Genomic DNA, 22701 nt, shown 5'->3' with positions numbered 1-22701 from the left:
ATTTGTGCAAAGTATGGCGTAAACAAGTTGCTTCAGAAAACAATAGTTAATTTATGGTGTTTCGAACATATTTTAGTAATATTCAATTTAGTTTCATAAAAACTTAGGATTGCGAACCTATGTTAATTTAGCCAAGTACCGTATTTTAGCATGTATAATGACCTCCTTTTAAATCCAAAAGGATCAAAAAAGACCAAAGTCCAATTAAGGGGGTCGTTATACAAGGGTATTAACTTTTCCGTTCTAGCTTTATGGATTAAAGGTAGTTTTGTTGAAATAAAAGGATGGATGGATAAGACAAGGATGAATCTATGGTTTAAAAACTGTTGTGAACAGACCTGGAGCTCTTATGAAAAATCAGCAATGCTAGTACTGGATACATTTAGAACTCTTCTACCAGCAGAAGTTAAACAAATTGTTGCTCAAGCATAACGTTTCTAGAAGTCATTCCTGGAGGTCTAACCAGCCAGCTGCAGCCACATCCGTTTAAGAGTATGGTAAGAGAAGAATGGAGTAAGTGGATAAAAGGGGCTGATTCGAATCTGACTCCTTCAGGAAGAATAAGAACAACCAGCGATCTGACAATGGGTCATTACTGCATAATCAGGATTCAGCGAAGCGATTGACGTCAAATTCTTTCAAAAATGCGAAATCAGTAACAATCCTGATGGGACTGAGGATCATGCAATTTATGAAGATAGTGATGACGGAGCATGTTGACAATGAAAATGTGTTTGAAGACACCAGTGAGGACGATATGAAAGAGTATTTTGGATTGTAATAAAATAAAATCTTTTTTTCCAAAAATCTTGGATAAATTATCTAGGGGATCGTAATACACGGGTGATCGTTATACACGCTGAAACTCGTTTTCAGCATGTTAGACCGAACAACAAAGCTCAACGTCATGGGAGGACAAACATAAGGAATCTTCTGAAATACTTCAATAATATATAAAATATTTATATACTTGGATATATATAATAACCAAAACCACTAAGTGGAAGTAACTTCATTGCAGTACAAAGATAAATAAGAATTGATTAGTGTTAATTAGTGTTAACAGTTGACATTCCAACCAAATGATTTTTCTCTCATTCCGATCATTTCGAAGCTTCAATAGCAGTAGAAGTGTTCAATTTTGGTAGATATGAATCGTAGTTTACTTTATTATTAAAACGAATGAAATTTTTTTTTATTGTAATCAAAAGACAAGATTTAAATTGAATCTTTACAATTTACAAGTCTGTTTTATACTCCTCGTCGTTTCTAAAGCGATGGTAAATCAATAATTGCATTTAAATTGTTCCCCTACATTCTTCAGTCTCTCAGTCGCTACCGCATTTATCGAATTGATCATGGTAACTTACACCTTCAGATAACATTTGTCCAGTGAACATCCGTCAATGCATTCGTCAATGGAAATTCTACTATAACTCAGCTGCCTCAGCTCCCTAAATAGCACCTGACATTCTAACCACCAGCTCTTGGTTACCTGTACCATTTTCACTTCCTCACAAAATTATCAGCCTTATTGAGTACCAGAAATAAAGGAAGCGAAAATAAAAAAAAATATTCCATCGATTTCATTGAGAGCACATCGGAGCACTGCAACACAAGCATTCCGTACAGTCGTTTAGCGAAACATGGTACATCGTTGCTCCCCAGAGTGGTAATACAAATCGATACAGATTTTCAATATGCATTCGACACGTGCACCCCCACGTACATTGGACTTCCTCTACTGATGTATGCATTTCACAGTAGCTTCAACGAACCGCAGCAAAATATCATCGTCGAATGCCAATGCCAACAGCCGGCACCAGTAGATGGAGAACCACCGTGAAGATGCATCGTGAGAAAAATCACACTCAGGCTAAAAACAACCAGCAAAAACGAAGGGAAAAGTGTTTGATAAATATTCCACTAGCCACACAGCCGAAGCCAAACCGACGGACCGCTGTCGATGAAAGGTGGAATGGACGAGAAAGCTAATTTTACAGCGTAGAAAAATCAGTGAAAAATGTCCCAGCAGGCAAGAACGAGGAACAGGACAGCTGCAGATGATGCAGAACAGCAGACAACAGCAAATAAAAAGGCACATCTCCAACGAAGTGGGCCACCACCATGCCGGGGACCGACGAATGGGACACATTGGAAAGCAAAGACAGACAGACACCGAGCAGGAGATGAAGTTCGTTACCGGTGACGGTCCTGGGTGGAATTTTCAATGTCCATCGATGAATAAAATATAAATCGTGTAACGGACAGTTCGAATATAAATGGCTACATAAATAGACTGTCCTTCGGGGTTGGTAGCATATCGGAATGCTCTTCCATCTTTCGTTATTTTTTGTTTCATTCAACGCGCCCTTCTACGGCTACATTCCAGCGTGCACGTTCCTGTTTACAGCAGCTATTCTCTGCCTGAGAAATCCCACCATTGCGATGCATCCATCACGTTCTTCCGCTCCATCAAAGTAGGCTTTTTTCCAAGAACGTGTGCCAAACCACTTTGTGTCACACCTTTGGGATTTCCTTTTGATGACAGGGGACACACGTCCGAGCGGTTCAAGCGCACGGTGGAAAGGATGGCTTCACAATTGAAATATCCTGAATCGCTGTTCCTCCCCAAGGAAGTCCTGCGGGGAGTTTCGAGTTTTAAGCGATTCCAAATTGATTGAACCCTTATTTCGTGCCAGGGCCGCTCTCTGTTTGTGTGTGTTGCCTTTTTTAAGCTCGTTTGCATAACGCTAAAGGCCGGTGCGGTCCTCTACCCCGAAGGGACACTTGCTGACAATCACATCCCCCAAACGATCCATTAGATATAATCCGCCTCCTATTAATACACGACCGGCATGCCGCCATGCCCGGGCACTCGGTGCGGCAAACAATTTTTGCCAGAAGCAGCCCGGTGGTGTGGCCCCACCGGCAACTCGTGTGGGCCACTCGGAAAGGGCTCACCTTTTTGGCGTTTAATTGAATTTACTCACCATCCCGTACCGTACCGCACCCGTTCACTTGTACGGTGCAGTAAATTATGAATGAACCCTCTACTGTCGGCACTCGGCCGTGTGCTTGCCGCCCGCATCTAAACACCACCACACCATCCTTCATTTTCGATGGCCTTGCACTTCATTTTCGTCCGCTTCCGAACGGGTTTTCTTTTGGTTCGCAGAAAGCAACCGTACCGCTACGGGTGGATGCAAACCGCACACATATTTCATAAATAATCAGAACTGTGCTATGTTGCGCTTTCCCCGGTGCGATCGTACGGAAGAACCGTCTGATGTCTTTCTTCCGCCGAGAATTCCCCAACCCGGGTGTTTGCTGGGTGGGGGGGTTTTTTGTGTATATTTTAGCATAAATGTGTTGCTACTTTTGCTTTCATTTTGTTTTCACTTATTTCTTCCCGCTTCTTTTTTTTTTGCTGTATTCGGTCGGTTCTCTGCGCCGTTGTCGCATCTTGACGTTCCGGTGCCCTGAAAAGGGTTTCTCGCAATAATAATCATGCTCTGGGGAATTAGATAGTGGTGCCGTACGCCAACGGCAGCAGCAAAGTCAGCGTCGGAACAAATGGACCGTAACAGTGAGGCCATCTACCGTAAGGCATCGCGTCTGACGATGAAGGCAAACACTATAGTTCAAGACATCCACTGTACCGTGTACTGGTGCTGAGGCTGATGAAAGATCCGAAAGCGCATCGCTGCTTGAATGTTGTCCTTTGTGCCTTCTCAAACTGCCACAAAAACCATCCCTTGTTTGTTGGGTCCCCTTTTTACCCGGAGGTCATAAATTTCAGTGGTTTTGTTATTTTTTGTTTGCCATCGCACTCATGCGTTTGCATGAAGTGGAACCGATTGAGAAGATTTATCTTTTAATCGAACCTCGAACGGTCATATTATCCGGCAATCAGGCCTTTGCAGACGCTAATGATGCATTTCAGTTCAGCAAACGCAGTGCTCCCGTTAGCGGAAAAAAGCTCCAGTTCGCTCGAGATGAAGAAAACGAAGTTTTAATATAACTCAACCAAGTCTTGAATGTTAAATTTTCTGGTTTATTAATAATTGATAACAATATTTCAAAATAACCAAATAACAACCATGCAGCAGAAATACATAGATTGTATAAATGTAATTATACAGGCAGTCCCCGGGATACGCGATACCTGCTATACGTGGATACGAGGTTTTTAGAAATTTGACAGCTGAGTTAGTTTATAGCACAAAATCTAAACAAAAAGGTAAAAAATTGATCGAAAATACCTTTCTTGTTATCTAAAATATGTTTTTTTTTTATTTTTGTAATTGTAATTTGTTTATTGATCAACGGTAATGTATTCTTTCAAAAGGTCGCCTGATTCTCTGAATAAATTAAGTGCAGAGAAAGAAGTCGACTCTGTGACGCGTAAATTAGAGATACGCGATTTTTTCCCGGATTACAGCGGCCCTCTATAATAGCGTATCTCGGGAAGTGCCTGTAATTGGAAACTACAGTAGAACGTCAATAATCCGGGGCTTGAATAACCGGGCGGATCGATTATCCGTGCGCTACAAAATGACAGCTAGTAGAATAGTTTTAACTTTTTTAAGCATGTTGATGACTAATGTTGACGGGAGAGCTACTTGAGAGTTTTTTAAAATAGTTTATCAAGTTAAACCTCCTGGAAAATGTTAAAGATTGTTAGTAAACAATAATTTCTAATAAAAAAAATGTGAATGCTTTTAGGGATCATCATCTTCAAGCATTGCACGTACAAAGCCGAAGGGCCTGTTATCCGTCCGCAGTTGCCCGGATAATCGACATTATAACGTACATGAAATTATGCAACAAAGTGTTTAATACAATTTAATACATTATCAGTGAGAACATAAAGAAAGAAAATGAAGAAGAGAGAAAGTGAGATAAATCTAAACGTAAAATTACATTTACCATTTTTCTGCCATATCAAACTGCAAGTAATTGATTTGGTTCATACAAAAATAACCTTTGTTCTGGTTTTAAAGAAAATTCTTCGTAAAACAGATCTGTAGTGTATATTCATCATTTATTATTCGCACTCATTATGTTAAAAGTAAGCTCCTTTTACCTCAACTACCTGTTTTTAATAATAAAACAGCGGATTGTTGTGCTGTAAATAAATTTATATCATTGACTCTACATTTAATAGCCACTCTTAGTGTTATAGACTTTTCATATTAAAATAAATTGCTGCTATTATGGTGCTATTGCTTGTTGCTATAACAATGTGGAACGTAATCATGAAAGTGATTGAGTTCGTACGCATAACCAATCATAACAAATGCAAATGCATAACAAAGTGCAATTAAAAAAAACGTCACAAGACTTAATGTTACACGTTGCATCGAACAACGCAAACTCGTTAATAATCTCATTCCCAGCAAAGCACGCTATTTAACGTGTTCGAATGAAATTCCACCTGCAGGGACCAATTTTCAACTACCCGCAGCCACTCGATTCTTCGTCAGTCACCCAACAGGTTCTGGATGCACTTTCGCTGATACGTGCCGCACAGTTCATTCGATATCCCTTTTGCGTGTTCTTACCGCTCCGCGCACAGTGCGGACCGAATGCGTGGTTACGTCGTACTCTTTTGAGCAAATCTTCACTAACCCGTGGTATGTGAAAACGGATAGCAAAAATGAAGAAACATTTTTGCGCGATGGAATTTTTATATTAAAAAGTCGAAAGCGCATGCATGTACGTGGTGGTTACTGTGGTTGACCAGGAAAATGTCACTCGTGCAGGGATTGGACCACCGGTAGGAACGAGAGAATCAGCATATTATAGCGGCATCGCGCAATAACGTCGAGTGTGCAGGTCCAGCAGGGACAACGATGTGAAATGTGAGTTGGCGAATCGATGTAAATTCGTCGTCGACTTTCACACCCACAGTTTCCACACCCATAGTCGAATATCAAAAAGGATATTAGCATGTTTTCAGGGAACGATTTCTTTGCAAAAAAAATACGTTATCGCACTTTCTTACCCGGAATTATCCAAAATAGAATCGTCAATAGATCCCATGAATGTCCAACCAAATTGAAAAAAAAACGATACTAAATATAATCTTTCTACCCGTTCAACGGATGCGCCCTGGAAGGAACAATCGCTTATAAAACGAACATGATCTCCATGGTCATTTTCGCACAATAAAACGCTTTGTGCGCAAAGGTTTCCGATGCATGGAGTAAGTAGTACAAAAAATTAATACCGTCGGTCTGATGGTTATCACATCGGAACGACACAGTGGTCCCTATCGCGAACGAAATTAACTACTAGTCTATAAAAATATCAACCCTTATAATGACAGTTATGGCGGATTGGTATCGCAACGCAACAAATTTGCACCCTTAAAACGGTGAAGGCAATTGCCATGACTACCATACAAATCGTGGGGAAAAAATCGAGTAGTCGTTAAAAAAGTCTTTAATTTGTATCGCGAACGAGCTAAACTAATTATATCAACCCATATATTTACCTACTGCCTCGATGCAGTAGTTATACGGTATCAACCCCGTTTTATGTGAAGATTTAAGAGCTTACTTCACGGGAAATGTAATGTAATGTAATGGGAGATGTATTGTTGAAAAGAAAAAGTACAAACTTATAAAAAAAATTAAAAATTTTCATTAATTTAAATTTTTTATTCTGGTAAAACGGACTTCCGCTTTTTTTCTTCTCATTTTTTGTCTGCTTTTCTTTGCTAATCTCTTTCCTTTTCAAAACTAACCGTATTCTGTTAGGTCGTCTCCACATGAGCGGTACCGCGAAAAACGCTTATAACTTTCGTTAACCATCTGCTCGGTCCGGCTCATCTCGGTCCGTGGCGGTTCTCAAATCTTCCGTGGCTGCTGTTCCGCAGAGTTGTCCATCTTAAACCACGCCGCGTTTTTCGCGGTACTGCCGCGACCGCCGTCCATGTGGAGTCGGAATTACCTTGATTTAACCACGTCCAAATGAAAAACATATTACACTAACATTCACGAATAACTTATTTCTCTAGAATAAATGACGATTAGAACCAGACCGCCTGCATACGGGAAAAGTCACTTTAGAAAAAATAAAATGGAAGAACTAGCCCAGTCGTGGAATGGTAAATGTGGAAGAAATGTGCTGCAAGTTGCTGCATCACGCAAAACACTTCTTCGTTAGCCGACGATATGAAGACAAACCATAGATTTTGACAAATGACAAAACTACTAGATCTGTATTTATAATGGTTGGTATGATTTTATAGACTGGTAGGGGAAAAACGTTCGCGATACCATTTCTAGTAGATATATATAATGGTGGATAAAACCAAGCAGGTGGATAAATTTTAACAACTTGTTTCGCGATAGGGACCAGTGTTTGCCCTGTTTCGCCTTCTCGTACCGAAAGAACTCAATACGCGATCCGCGGCTGGCTGGCGGCAACAATCTTCATAAGAGATTTATTGCATTCTAGAGGTCCGTTTTTCGAACATCACTCGGAAAAATCCATTTCACGCAGGGAAACTGCCTGCAAGAAGCATCGCCCAAAAATACGTACACATGAAGCTGCAGCACGCCATAGAGAAAACGCTACATTTAGCTCCTCTTTGGCGATCGTGACCGCAAAAAAAAAACACATACACTGGCGACATTGTTTCATAACGTCCTGTTCACAGTTTCAGTAGGAAATTCGATGGTGTTTTTCGTGTTTTTTAAGGCGTTTTTTTTTTTCACAACCGTTAAAAGTTGGCAAAGGACTGAAAGGATGAAAGTTACCTTTTATCCCCCCTATTACAGCTGCGATACAACGGTAATAAACATGTAAACAGAGCGACCCTACTGCTACCATCCCGGCTTCATGATACATGCTCTATGATTTAGGCAAAGCTCGTTAAAAAAACATGTTTATACACATCATCTTTATTTGTATGTAGGTATGTATGTATAAACGCTGTGGCACTGGAGCCTGCTGTTTGCTGTGCAAGCAGTAACAGGTAGGAAACCGTTCCCGTGTCGAAAAAATGTGTCACATACGATACGAATAACGGCTATACCAAACCAAACCAAATCCCTTTTGGCGCGGAAATCAAACTTCATAAAGCTAGCTACCAAATGGTACAGCAAACGCCAGTCGGTTAAAAGCACAATTTATGATTGGGCATTTAGTTGTAAATAAGAGCTACGTGGTAATTTACCCCGGAAAAAAGTCCCGTAAATAGAACCCGTTGGGATACTTATTAGATAGAAAATAAAACACAGCAAAATATGAACTCATACTTGAAGAATTGAACATTTTTAGAAGCAAGTGAAATGTACACGACACACAACAATTGCATCAATACGTATGAAAGTTAAAATATCTACAAATACGCAAAATTAACAGCTGTACCTATCAAACTACAGTTTCCAGGATATTTTGAATGATACCAGATGACAATTTAAGAGTTAGTCTTGTGCCAGTAACACTTTATGGGTAAACTTTGATGAATTATGTAGTGTTTTGTAGTGTGTGAAGTACGGATAAAATCGAGTCGAACAAGTGTTCATAATTAAAATGATAAAGAACTCGATATTGTTACATAATTGTTTTAATTATTATGTTATCGGTGAATTGTAATCGACTATCCTAAAATAATTCACGCAATTTTCGAAAGAAAAGCTATAAACATTTAAACGAAAATTATTTTTTATACACAATACGACCTTTTTTTATTTCTTCGGCCAGACCGTATTGCCGTATTGCTTCAATACGATATTTAAACACGAGTAAATGAAAATAGTATCACAGACAATTATTTTGAGATATTCCCAGGTAGAAAATACCATTTAATTTAGTATTTCTTTCTATTTCACTAAATGTTGACTGAAAATTCGAAATTATAACACAGTGCTGTGATTACTGGGTACTTCAATTCATAGACAAACACAAGTGGTTGGTTTCTTATAACGCACAAGGTTCTGAAATTGATTTCCACATGACGGTTAACCAACTAAAGACAGCTTTTTTGGCAGTTCTTTAATGTTCCTCAGTTTGTTGCTGTTCATTTATCTATTTTTGTATTTGTGTATGTTGCAATGTGTTGAGCCGTCAGTTAAGCCGGTCTTCACACGACAGGGCCGAGGAAATATCCCATCCCAACCAAACCTGCGTAGCAAGGGATGACTATTCGGCTACGTGGTAAAAAAGTCGATACGGCCTGGTCATTCTAACCAGAAAAAAAAACCTGTTGTAGTCCAATGTGTCCAGTTTTAGGTCCAGGGCTCTTAGAGTTTAAGAAAATTAAAGTTTAAGTTGTAAATGTATTGTTATGTAGGCATTATTTGCCAGATTACATTAAACAAATAAAATAAATAGTCATGGTAGCTCAAAAGCAACCTTTTTTCTCATTAAACCATAAAGAAGCAGCAGAGGTACAGATTCTTTCTTCAATTCCTCTGCTGAAATCATCACCAAATAACTTTAACCTCCAAACTTAAAAGCCTACTATATATTGGTCTATTGTTAATTGTTAACAATCTTCCACTTTATCTAATCTTAGCTGGGTGATCCGTGTCGCTTACAGTAGAACGGTTTGATCGAATTTTGTGTCGTTTACATCTTGTGAGCCATCACCACTAAACCAACATGGAGCCGCCCAGTAGCTCCTACAAGCTACTCCCAATAATTCCCAAAACACACGGATGATATACCCGTATTATGAAATGTATCAATTTTACGTGATAACTGTACATTATACAAATGAATAATAGATTGAATGAATAGATTGATAATTATTCTAACAATTTTATGTTATTATTGTTTTTTTTTGTACAAAATATCGCTTTATGTTGCGAAAAAATGTTGATAATTCCAATAAAAAATGAAAATAACTTTCAAGTATATTGTTCTCGGATTTAAGGGAAGTGTATGTCTATGTATGTAAGCATATCCTATACGTGATCCCCTACCTTAAGACCCAACCCAAGATGCACAACAAAACGAGCTAATTACGATTTGTGCGACCGCAACATTCTGATAATAGCATCACCATTCGGTATTTTGCACCGTTTCGGGACGGAAATACCCGGCCAAAGTTAAAACCATGCTCACGTACTAACGCTGCAGTACGCCCCGGTCTGCAGCTGTCTGCACCGGTCAAAGCCAATGAATGCTCGCGATAATTATCAATCAATTTTTCATTATTCATCATTTGCACAATTCTCAGTGCCGCGCTTACCGGCACTGTCCATACCTGTAAATGCCGCCGATGATCGTTCCTTCCTATTCGGCATCCGTTCCCGCGGGAGAGAACGGAATCGAATCCCGAAGTCCCGCACACTTCCGTTTGCGCAACTTGCGTGGTAGAAATGTTGTTGATGACTCGCCCCGCTTAACAGATTGCACACAGAACACACACACGCACCGAAACGCACATATACCCCCACACAGGGAACACCGCCACCACCTCCACGACAAATTGCCCCTTTTAATGACTAGCCGATGATTTCATTCGTCTGGATCATTTTATAGCACATTTGGCACGGTGCACATTTGTATCCTTCCTGTGCTTTATGCTTTACGGCAACTTTTATTTTTTCACTCGCGATGCATTGGAGCACCGGGGTGTGATTTAAATATCACTGCACAACGCGCTTTTTTCGCTTCTCACCTTTTTGCCGTGCGGCCGTACGGCCGGTCTTCCTTTTCACAAATGGATTTGTATCCGTTTTTTTTTTTTGTTTAATTTACTATCCACCCTTTAACTCATACGCACAGCACACGCGCACCGCCTGGCGGAATGGTTTTCACACCAATTTTGCACTCTCTTTTGATGCCGGAAAACACCCCGGCACTGCATCGAATGCAGCTGGGCAGCCTGCGAAAGCCCGACGAACAATCCGATCCGAGTGCGCACTGTTCCAGAAACGGGTTTCCATAAATCTACATTATTATAAAATTTAAATGGATTCGTTCACCGCTAACCATTTCATTGAGTAAATTGTGCTGAATAATTAAGGATTATTTATTGAAAATCCACCCGCTATGCTGTGCCGCTGCGGTGTCCTAGGCCGAACACAGGATGACGCTTTCCTACCGAGTGCGGCACCGTAAAGGCGATCCTATTTAACGGTTTGTTTTTAACACGCACCACGCAGACATACTTTTACAACCCTTTTTGGCTAACACTGATCTTCCAATTGCGGTAGACGTCGCACAAACTGGAAATGGTTGGATTGGGACAAATGCAGCAGTTAATGCATCACTTGGCGCCAAACATTCCACTAAGCCGGTTTGACACACTTCAACGCATGAATTACGATATCTTCGCCACGTGTGGCACGTTGCCGGCAACACGTTTCCCCCGGATTTTGACCATAAACTTTGGCAACTCGTCGATCCAACACTATTTACCAATTATGCGCCTAATCCACAAGCCTCACCACACAGAACCACCGGGAACCGTACGGTGGTACAAAGAAAATCCCGGGATTTCGATAACCGCCTGCAGATAACGCAACGCCACGTGTTGTTCGCTTGACACAAAACGTTCCACTGCGAGCTGCCTGCGAGTTCCCGTTGCAGCGGCGGCGCTCAACCCGAAGCGGGGACACGAACCGACACTCACGGATTCGTGACCGGCAGCCGAAGCGGGCACGAAAACGATTTTTCTCATTTTGGGCCGAACAGCGGACCGAACAGCAGGATTTAGGAGCCCATCGCGGGCGTGTGAAGAGGGGAGGGGCGGATCGAGAAAGCGTCCTCGCACAACGGGATTGTGGGATGCAACAATGTTATGCTGTGTGATGCACGTTTGCTGGTACATCAATTGAAATTGTATTTTATTTGTTATGATACATTTTTTTTTTTTTTTTTTTTGTTTCGTTAGAACGGCCTGGCCGTATCGACTTATTTTACCACGTAGCCGGATAGTCAGTCCTTGCTACGGGGGATTGGTCCGGATGGGATTTTGGTCCGGGCCGTTCGTGTGAAGACTGGCTCCGCTACCATCATGCCACCGGGCCGCCCCATTTGTTATGATACATAATTAAAATTAATATAAAATGTAAATGTAAAAAAGAAGGAAATGCAAAGGATAAAAATGATTGAAAAGTGTACAAAAAGGGCACAACAGAAAACAGCAGAACGAAAATGGTGGAAAACTGGATAAATTGAGATAGAAAAAAGAAAATCAAGACAAATATCGAATTAATTTATAATTGACGATGTATTGCTTATTTGTATAATTCATTGCTTTAAAATAAAATAACGTGAGAAGCGAATGAGGCAAATTTGATATCAATATGTAATATGTGTTTTAATGGTTTTATTTAGAAAAAAAGTGTGCTCAAATAGAGGCGGATTTATCTTTCTCTGGATATCAAACGGTGGGACCAAATTGGACCCCTTACTGTCATTTTTACCGTAGTCCGTTTATCATGTAAAGATCCGAAGAAAATTTCAATTAGTTCATCTATGAAAAAGAAAGGTTTTAATAAAAATATGCTTACTGAAAATATACTTCTTCAATAATTCTGAACTTCGTAGCGGAAAAGATTATGCTTCGGTCACATCAACGATAGACATTATCAAACATAATATTGGGTAATTGGTAGCGGGACACACTGGGGTGGGCCGGTTGTGAATAGGTAGCGGTTTCAGTCATCGCACGAAAGTACCGGTCCAAAATCCTATCAGGACAAACCCGCCGTCCTTTTACGTGGTAAAATTAAGTCTAGAAATGGCACGCATTACCAAAAGAAGATCGTTACGCCAAGAAGGGAGAGAATATATAATAGGTTAATATAAAACCATGCTGAAAAATTAAAATATTATTTATTAAAACTTCAACTATTCGGCTAGTCTATTCGGTCTTATTAATTAATAAATTATAAGGTTAATAAACTTTAAGTGCAATAAACTTCCCATCAGTGCACAAGAAACTAGTAAGTAATTTTCGCCTGAAACCCGTACAGTGATTGTGGAATGCGATACAAAATTCGTCAGTGCAGTCAGGATTCTGGTTAGGTCTAATGTTCATTTTAAAATGCTTACGCACAAATTAGTTGATGCATTCGATTTTCCATCGGTTAAGATGATATGATCAAAGCATTGCTAATGTTAATGTTAATTGACAAGGGAATGTCTCTTGAGAAATTGTTGCGTTTTTGTAAGAATTCTTCAGCAGAAATAATTACCAACTGGCCGGGCCAGTCTGTCTGTCGAACCTTTCCATATCCCACCATCTACAATAATTCTCAGGAATGTGTTGGTATGTGCAATAACAAACTTTAAAAAAATACGTTTCGACAAATATAATTGAAATGTTATGCTTTTTGAATCAAGATGCATCTTGTGGCCTCCCGTGGCCACTTAGCTCGCTTATAGGAAGGCATTCCAATGCATTTCTCACCTCTTCTTTTCAAAAAACATTTTTACGATCTGATAAGCCTGTAGCGAGATACAAAACTAGATGTTTTTTTGCTGTTGTTCGGTTGATAAGCTCTAATTAAATCAACATCAAGCTTAACTGAATTCAGCTAACACATTTCAAACATAAAACCAATCGCGAAATCGATCCCAAAGCACAACAGTGCAAGAGGAAGTAGGCGCGAATAGAGGAAAAAAAACTCCTCTGTACATGTACAGTGCAGCAAACAACCGCAGCCAGCTTAACCGGTAAGCTTTGCAGTGAGATAAATGCCATCATAAAAACAAAGTCAAACATCAAACACATTAAAAGCAAATCGTTACACATCATGCAGCCGCATCCGAAGGGCAACCCGGCCATCGACCGACCGGCACATTGGCTGCATTGGCTTTTCCGGCGCTTTCCCTATCACCATTCCCATCCATTCGATTGCCCACACTAACATTGTTACGCGTAACACCTGTTTTTCCGATTGGCCCATCGTACCGTACCGGCCAGCCCGCTCGCTTTCCCTACCGGCGCGGTTCTCCGTTTAACGACCCACGGAACCATAATTCATTTCATTCAGTCCCGCCACCGTCACCACCATCACGCCCCCACCATGCTGTTCCTCGTGCACAGTGGCTTGTCGGGCGGCAGTTAATTCAGATAGTTTTTCCTCACCGCATCAAAAAGCCATCAGCTGGGGGGGTGGGACGCGTAGGGACGAGCCAAACGGCAGAAGACAAACGTGGTACCATGTTCGAATCCGTGGCCTTGGTTCTCTATCTTCCTCGTGCACGGATGCAGGAAAATCTGCTGCGGTGACAAATGACAAACAAAAATTAAAGAAATGATTTATTCCATCTTGCAAGGAAGCACACCAAGAAGCCACGGCTTGAAACTAAATTTATCATTCCTTCAACACGGCCTGGCTGACCAAAGCAAAGTGCGGCAAGCGTTATCCACCCCTCTAACTCCCTTCACCTCCACAAAACTAAGCCACCTCACCAACCCGCCCCAATTGGCGCACACAATTAATAAGACGGATTGCTGCGATCGAGTCGGAGTGTTCGATTTACGGGCTCCTTGCCGCGATCCAGTCGTGCCGGGCCGGGCGAATGTGACGACCGCTGGTATCGCTGTCAAAATCGAGAAGCACAACAATCGATATCGCTTAAGTAGTTTGTAATTAAGAAAAACAAATCCCAAACTAGACCGATGGCACGCAGGCAACACAAACCCGACACCCAATAATAACAGACCGAAATGATTGCTGTTTATTTTAAGTACCGTTCGTGCGGGGCGAGCTCTGTTCGGGGTGGGTGCAGGGAAGAATGTGACCGCAAGATGGATTTTCCATTTTTTTTCCCCCTCCGTTGGCTAGGAAACATTTGCTGCCGGCTGAACCCATGTTTTCTATTTTGTTTTTATGTCTATTCCATCTCTCTTTCGTGCACATTCTGATGATTGTTCTGATTTGGGATCGTTTCGTTTTATTGTATTGTATTTGTAAGCCATGTAGCGATATTTTTAGTAGCAAATATTAAACTATACTTAATAATTATCAACTTTATATGACGTTTCCATATTTCTAAAATAATATCTTTTAGTACTTTCTGAAAATATAAGATGATTTAGTCGATTTAATAATGATGGGGAGCCAAAGAAAGCAATCTTGTTTTGATTTTCTTATCAAATATTTATATTTTACTCTCCTAAATGTTATAAGTATGAACGTGTGCAATTAATTAATAGCAACTTTTAATAGCAATTTCATAATTAACTTTTTAATTAATAGCAAATAAAAATTAACTGACGTTATTGCAAAGCTAATAACTTAATAAAACATGTTTTTTTTCTTACAGTAAGGAAATTGTATAACTATTGGGAATTGTCTTAACTAATCGAAGACCCAACATATTTTCCCATGTTGCTTCAATTGTGTACGGTGTACAAACACAACCGTAAAACGATCATTCGGCGTTATTTATCCTACGCCATCGGCCCAACACATCTTCCACCGTACGATCGAGCGCGGAAAACAACGCATAAACGAATCGTAAGCGCCTCTTAATATGCTTCCATCCTGTGCATGCACTTTTACGAGCACAGCAACTGATGGTTCCGTTCTTCCCGGCTGGTAATACGTATTTCATAAAACAAACAACATCTTGGCCAGCTGCATCCACACATCCGAACATCGACGCCGAAGCGATTGGTGTAAACCAATCGAGATGACTTCCACCATCCGTTGGAGGAGGTGGTGAACCTTGCCAAATACTAAACCTCGGTGACGTTTGAAAATATTAAAAATGGTCGCCAATACCTGCCAAACCAACGCTTGATTGCATGCATTCAGGGCGCTTTATTTAAATGGTCCTACAACGGGCAACGAGCAGGGGAGAATGTTTAGTTCCAATGGATTCATTTCTTACTCATCTCACTTTATGTTGGGTCGCTTGTGACGAATGTCTCCGGAATTGCCATTCAAACTGGAACAAGGCAACGCACGGCGTCTTCGAATCTCAGCACACAAATTGAAGATTAATTACGCGTTGCCTTGCCCTGCCGTAAGCACTTCTTGCTGCTGCCAAGATGCTGGATGTACTAGTTAGTCTGTGGCTGCTTGCAGTTATATTCGGCTCTTCGCTTGATTAGCTGTTGTGTTTTTCCCTCTGTGCTATGATTTTTATGATTTCCCCGTTTGTTTCTACACTTCTCCACGGACGCGACGTTTCCCTTTTGCTATTTATGTTTATTTTTATTCATCTTTATTGGTCCAGCTGGTGGCACCCTGCCATTGTAGCGGTGGTGGCACGGTGGCAGTTTTCCGCAGGGCTAAGTTTTATTTGTTCCACACTCGCACACACCCGTAAGTAGTGCTGGGACCAGAGGGAAATGCGATCCCCTTCCGATTGATAACTTGTCCCGGCAGTACGCACGATTGATGAATAATTGAAAGCAACTCTTAGCCATCCAATCCATCCGAGCAACGTTCTGTCACGATGTCACCATCAATCTAGAACTTCATGTTTTCTTTTTTTGCAAACGGATCAGAAACACAACCCCCAGCCATAGGCACACGGGTTAGCTGAGGTGGAAAAATCTTAAAATTACTCCTGCAGCCTATTCTACCCTCGGCCGGGCTCGATACGGTGCGGCGTGACGACCCCGGACAACATTCATTTCAATTAAAACGAAAATAACGACCGACAGCAGACACGGTGGGAAAAAACGAATTTTCCATTTGCTCTTCGCCGTGGCTCGCGTCGGAAAAGCCTCCATCGGAAGCCAACGCTTGCGGTAGCAATATCTCCGTCGCATCCAGCGATTGCATTGTTTTGGGGAAGGTATTTTTCGGAAGGAAATCTGGAGCCGCGACTCTCAGATTTTTCTACCAATGATTCGTTGCCTTCTGTCAACGTCATTAATTTCATCGAACCGTGTGATCGGTACCCGTTGCCTGATCGTTCCTGCCCAACCGAGCTCCTTTGTGAGAAGGTTTTTTCTTGCCTTATTTTATTTTATTTTTTCCGGGTGTCAACATCCCGTCTCTCCGTGGCTTGTTTTCCGGCCTCGGGGTAAGTTTACATTTATGGTCCAAAATAAACATGCCCCGTGCGCCCAAGATTGTATAGGAACAAAGGTAAACGAAAAAGCATTCATAAAGAAGCGAAACGTCGTAGTGACTTTGGATCTGTTTGCATCCACCCCGTACCGTACCTGGTCGATTCCTGGACACCGCGCTTCCATAATGGACAACCGCGGATTCACGATTTCCGAAATATTTCCGTTTATTTTTAATCACTCCCAAACACTCCCAAGCAACCGCGTACCTTCAAGCGGTGACGAACTTATTTCGCTCGACGGCGGTGCGGCATTATTCACATACCTTTTCACCCTAGAGGCAATGGTATTCGATAGGCAGGGGTTTGAAAATGAACTTCTTCCCACTAATGGACTGGTAGCGCTTTCGGTACCCAGCAATGCATAAACGGCGAGGGCAAACAATCATTACCATTGCCGCCGTGGCATCTCTGAGTTTAGGCGGTGCGTGATCGGAAAGCAATAGAAAGTATCAGATTACCATTCGAAGCTTGGACGGTGGCATACGGTGAGCAGATAATGGAATAGGACTAATGGTGGACGCTCTTGGTGTTTATGAATTGTGACCGGCAATTGGGGCACACAAATAAATTTAAAAAAACATTGTTAAACGATCTATTCTGTGATTGATAATCTAAACTTTGTTTATCAATTTAAGAAAAGGATTAATATCTAGATGTTACCAAGGTCCTGGTTCATCTCCGTTGTTGATTGTACCTACGTTTTGCTCTGTAATTGATCATCAATTGAACAGTTTTGCATATATTAGGTAAAATAGCAAAGGATTTGTTTCTTTTTATCCATGAATAAGATTTGTTTTAATCGTAAAGGGTTGTCCGATTTGTTTTAATTCATAATAATTCTATTCAAAGAATTGATTCATTTTAGTTTACAAAAACTGTTTTGAAGCTTGTGTTAACCTTTTTCATATTGATAATTCTTGCATCACTGTTTACAGTATCCTTTTCATATTATTTTTTAATAGAACAAATGAATTTTAAACTAGTCTTTTCATTGCTTTATAAAAAAAAAATCTTCATTCTGAAAGAATGCAAAAAAATGAATTTATATTTTGTTTACCAAAAACAGATATCATAACGGGTCGTTTGAAACATAATGCCCATGCAGCACCGTAACGCTCCAAAGTGCCCACTGGCAATGTTTGACAAACCCTGCCCACAACTGTCATTTTTAGTGTTTTGATTTTTTTTATCACTCTGCGAAGCTGCTTCATTTTGCTAAACCACCCACCCACAGTAGCCAAGAACGATCCTGTAATTTTAACGCTGTAATTAGTGAAAACAGTTGTCTGGGAAGTGAATATGTCTTACCAACTGTACCGGAACACTACACTCGGCAACACCCTGCAGGAGAGCCTGGACGAACTGATACAGGTACGATTATGATGCCAACGAATCATACACCATATGGTACACAATAACACCGTCTGACGAAGCGCATCTTGTTACGCGGATTCTTTCTAGTATGGACAAATCACTCCACAGCTTGCCGGGCGAGTTTTAGTCCAATTTGATAAATCTATCAACGCGGCGCTGTCGAATCGGGTAAAGTCCCGAGTCACTTTCAAAGCAGCTAAACTCAACACCTACCGCTTCTGCGACAACGTCTGGACGCTGATGTTAAACGATGTCGAATTTCGGGAAGTGCACGAGTTCGCACGGGTGGATAAAGTCAAAATCGTTGCTTGTGATGGCAAAAGTAAGTACTGCCAGCAAATGCAAAACTTGGCTTCATGGATTTACTCATTATCTTCTACGGCTTATTGCGCTTTTTTTCAGATGTTAGCACAGGCGATGAACCAAGCAGATAGTGCAAACGTATATATTCTCGGTTTAATGTTTTCCACCTTTCCGGATTCAGTTGGAAGCCCTTCTTGCTGGAGTGTTTTCACGACTTAGTGTGTAAGAGTGCTTCTATAGGCATTTGAACGAATATTACGCAAATACCATTTACCGATAATTGTAAATCGCTTCAATAAAACATTTTAATTTGGCTCACGTGCATGTATTTTCGAGTGGTGTCAATAATAGAGCAGCAACATGTACTGAAACACTTTCCTAGAAGTTGCATCGGCCATATTTCTCTTACACAAATAATACAGTACAAGATGGAGTACGATTTCTAAAGATTTTTAACACATCGTTCGCAGTGTTTAATACGGAAATATGTTCATCACAAAAGCTTGATGCAGAATAAATACTGCAGGTCATCCAATTTCTTTGCCATTAATTATGAACGCTCGAAATCCATCAAACAAAAAGTGCATTTTTGTGTTCAAATGTGAAGAATTTACGAATTGTATAAAAATAAGATTAATTTTGGTCAGTATGGTTCTTACGTTTGACAACAGTGCATTACAACGTTAATTATTCTTTTGTCATAACTGTCATAAACTCCAACATGGCGATCAAAAACAATTGTTGTCCAGCCTCGCGTTCAAAGAATCGCTTTTTAAGTTTTTCCAGTTATGTAGCAAGCAGGATTGTTGTACATCATAAAGAAACAGGTAATTTAATACAAGTACACGTTATTATCATCATTGTTCTCAACGAGCAGTAGCAAGCGATGCTAAAGCAATACAATCTACATTTTCTTTTTGTTACCCACTGATGATAATTTAGCTGGAAGATGACGTGTTGTTTATGACATTGAAATGTAAACAAAACACCTGAGCAACAATGTGCGAACTACCTGCCCAAAGAATGTGACCTGCGTGAAAGCATACATCCGCAACAACGATCCGATGACCAAAGGAACTACATTTCTTTTTACTCGAGTGAAAATTTAACGTCTTTCATATTAATGCAACATTGTAGTGATATTCAAAATGTGTGTCACATGCAAGACGGTAATAATTTTCGTTTTGCTCATACCGCACCTGGAAGCTAGTGATTGGTCCGCGGAAGAAGCGAGCAATTCCATCTTAACTTCCGGGTACAAAGAGTACGAGTACGAACTAACACAAGCGCACAATTTATACCGGCAAGATGTGCTTCAAAAAGCGTGTCATTACAATGTTTCGGAAGATATCGTGGAACGGTTGAAAAAACTGAGACAAATTCCCACGGACCATCTTCTAATCGATCGTGACCATAAGTTCCTTTACTGCTACGTTCCAAAGGTAGCATAAACTTGAAAGTAAATTACCTTAATTATTGACTAAATTTTACCTTCTCATCGTTTTTCAGGTAGCATGCACCAACTGGAAACGTGTAATGATGATATTGATAAACAAATGGAACGGCACGGATCCATTAGAAATTCCTGCTGATCTGGCACATTCGTCCGGCATGTTTGAGACGTTCCAATCGCTGAGCGACGAGGAAAAAATTGCTGTGCTGTCAGATTACCATCGATTTGTCTTGGTTCGTCACCCGTTCGAAAGACTGTTGTCAGCCTTTCGCAACAAGCTGGAGGGAAACTCTAAAAGTGCCAAATACTTCCAGGTAAAGGCTTCGAACAACGTCTAAGCGCAGACCGTAAACATTTCACAATAACAAATTGGTTTTCTTTCTAGGCACGCATCGGCAGAACAATTGTCAAATCGTTTCGATTACATGCTACAAACGAATCGCTCACCTATGCCGACGATGTTACGTTTAACGAATTCGTACAGTACTTACTGACACCGGAACTTAGCAAAAGCGGCAACATGTCCTTTAATGAACACTGGGAACCTATTTCGCACCTTTGCCATCCATGTTTGGTGCACTACAATGTCATAGGCAAATATGAAACGTTGACGGATGATTCCTCTCTAGCACTGCATCTTGCCGGTGCAGGTGGTTTAAGCTTTCCGATGGTGTACAAATCTTCTAGCACACGAGAGCGGCTAATGCATTATTTTGACGACATTCCTTCAGAGACCCTGAGGCGGTTGTATTTACTCTATGAGGAGGATTTTAAAAATTTCGACTATAGTCTAGAAGAAATATTTGGCTTCGAACTCGTTTGAGCGAAACGACAGTACCTAGAAATACTTAGACTCTCGTATTTAAGTACTAACTTTTTTAAGGGTTTACTGGTGTACTTACTGACAAACAAACAGGGATGTAGTTGCGGTGTTTTTTTTAAGGTTGTAGGACAATACATGTGATATTAACATTAAATGTTAGGACTTTGTTGACAATAATTAAATAAGCAATAAACATTCTTATTGATATTCTTGTAATAACATGCAAAGAGCGTATTTGATTCATTTATAACCATCATGAAGTTATAAGAATTCGGCCTGATGCTGATAACTAAAAGAATCAGCTCAACTCCACTATCCCGTCTGATACGCACATGCATAATGATACACGTGTCGAATAGCGATTAAGTTCAAAAGCATTGAATTCATATAACCAATGTTAATTCGTCCCATTATCATTCCTTTTATTCCAAATCTCGTTTCCATTTTTTTTTTAGTAAAATTTTCAACAAAAAATTGCATGTTCTAACATTTATGGCGACAGTCTAAATCATATGAAATCTTATCTGATATGAAAAAATATCATACACAAAAACTTGTCTTATTCTATTGAGACTTTTACATACCAAATTCATCCTTACTGCTAAATTTAAATCAAATAAACTGAGTAATAACAGAAAAATATGATGATTTGAATCATGAGTTGAGCAGCCCTGCAGCAGACCGAAGAAATGCAATGTGCATAGAAGCCATATTGGAACACTATTTTTGACAATACGGACTCATTGAAAAGCAGTTTTTTTAGTATTCCAAAATTTCATAAATTCTTTACCTCTTCTAGAACATCTAAAACTTACTTCGTCGATATAGAATAAGATCAGTTTTACATGCTCCAAGGGTTTATTAAGTTTTGCCAAGTAAAGGTTTTAGTAAAAATGTTTAAAATGGCTATTTCTTCATATTTAATTAATAAATCTCATATCATATCGTCATGATCGTATCAATGGTGAATGATCGTATAATGCAGGAAAACCGATTGAACAAACAAAATATTCGATGTGCATGGCTCATAGTGCCACCGGCAGTCCTGTCAGCAGCGGCACAAAACTGACAGTTGATCAAGCTGTTCAGCAACGGTCGGCGAGCTCACGGGCAACGGCATACAGCGTATCTCAGGCTCAACCCGTACTGTGTTAGTAGCGCTTGAAAAGTTCGGACGTGTTTTGCTCGCGCTCCTGCCGAAGAATTGATTTGCCGCAGCTCAGCGTAAAATAGTGAGTTTCTGTTCACTGCAATTGAACACATTCTGCTGGACATCTTGCCGGTTGGTAGGGCTGTCGTTACTTTAGCTTTCCCTCGATTCGCTCCTTCACCGAACAGCTGCTGTGTGATCCGTGCGTGCGTGACTTTTGTGATTTTTCCCATCGAGTGAGTCCCACCGTATATGTTGATTTGGGATGGTGTGATTTATCGTCGATTATTGTCGTGGTTTCTGCAAGATGTGATCGATTGATTAGCCACCCATTTGCAGCACTTCAGATGTGTTTGTAGCCGTTGGAAAAATAATGGTTCTTCCATGACGGGCATCGCAGAGATCAACAATGCCAGCAGTGTTTTCCGCCCATAAGTTTTAATGTTTGCGAGTCGTCTATTTATCCATTGCCGATAGCGAAGATGTGTGATATTTGATCCGCTGTCCCGCCTATCTTCCAATCCGCAGCGACTTCCGTGGTGCATCCTGATCATTCCGTCTTGATTTGTATAGTTCTTGCAA

At 40.5% G+C, this 22701-nt stretch overlaps 2 protein-coding genes across 2 annotated transcripts; both read left to right on the top strand.

Annotated features, from left to right (window-relative positions):
• The first annotated feature begins 18222 nt into the window (after positions 1–18222).
• Positions 18223–19007, top strand: LOC128297920 (transcription initiation factor IIA subunit 2). The gene is made up of 3 exons (XM_053033635.1): positions 18223–18387; positions 18478–18712; positions 18793–19007. Exons 1-3 carry the CDS (start codon positions 18316–18318, stop codon positions 18822–18824), a joined length of 339 nt encoding a protein of 112 aa, XP_052889595.1. The 5' UTR covers positions 18223–18315; the 3' UTR covers positions 18825–19007.
• Positions 19008–19690: 683 nt separating this feature from the next.
• Positions 19691–21176, top strand: LOC128297739 (carbohydrate sulfotransferase 11). Its single transcript, XM_053033431.1, has 3 exons — positions 19691–20135; positions 20203–20460; positions 20532–21176. The coding sequence occupies exons 1-3, from the start codon at positions 19842–19844 to the stop codon at positions 20967–20969; spliced, it is 990 nt and encodes a 329-aa protein (XP_052889391.1). The 5' UTR covers positions 19691–19841; the 3' UTR covers positions 20970–21176.
• The last annotated feature ends 1525 nt before the right edge of the window (positions 21177–22701 follow it).

Source organism: Anopheles moucheti, chromosome 2, assembly GCF_943734755.1.
Source record: "Anopheles moucheti chromosome 2, idAnoMoucSN_F20_07, whole genome shotgun sequence".
Lineage (NCBI taxonomy): Eukaryota > Metazoa > Arthropoda > Insecta > Diptera > Culicidae > Anopheles > Anopheles moucheti.
This window is presented reverse-complemented; position numbering and strand designations above follow the sequence as displayed.

What these genes read in the sequence shown, in the direction of transcription:
- LOC128297920 (XM_053033635.1), top strand. Translation starts at nt 18,316, where the DNA reads ATGTCTTACCAACTGTACCGGAACACTACACTCGGCAACACCCTGCAG. An exon ending in GCCTGGACGAACTGATACAG is followed by an intron (nt 18,388 to 18,477) that starts GTACGATTATGA and finishes GATTCTTTCTAG; the next exon opens with TATGGACAAATCACTCCACA. An exon ending in CGTTGCTTGTGATGGCAAAA is followed by an intron (nt 18,713 to 18,792) that starts GTAAGTACTGCC and finishes GCTTTTTTTCAG; the next exon opens with ATGTTAGCACAGGCGATGAA.
- LOC128297739 (XM_053033431.1), top strand. Translation starts at nt 19,842, where the DNA reads ATGTGTGTCACATGCAAGACGGTAATAATTTTCGTTTTGCTCATACCG. An exon ending in TTTACTGCTACGTTCCAAAG is followed by an intron (nt 20,136 to 20,202) that starts GTAGCATAAACT and finishes ATCGTTTTTCAG; the next exon opens with GTAGCATGCACCAACTGGAA. An exon ending in AAAGTGCCAAATACTTCCAG is followed by an intron (nt 20,461 to 20,531) that starts GTAAAGGCTTCG and finishes TTTTCTTTCTAG; the next exon opens with GCACGCATCGGCAGAACAAT.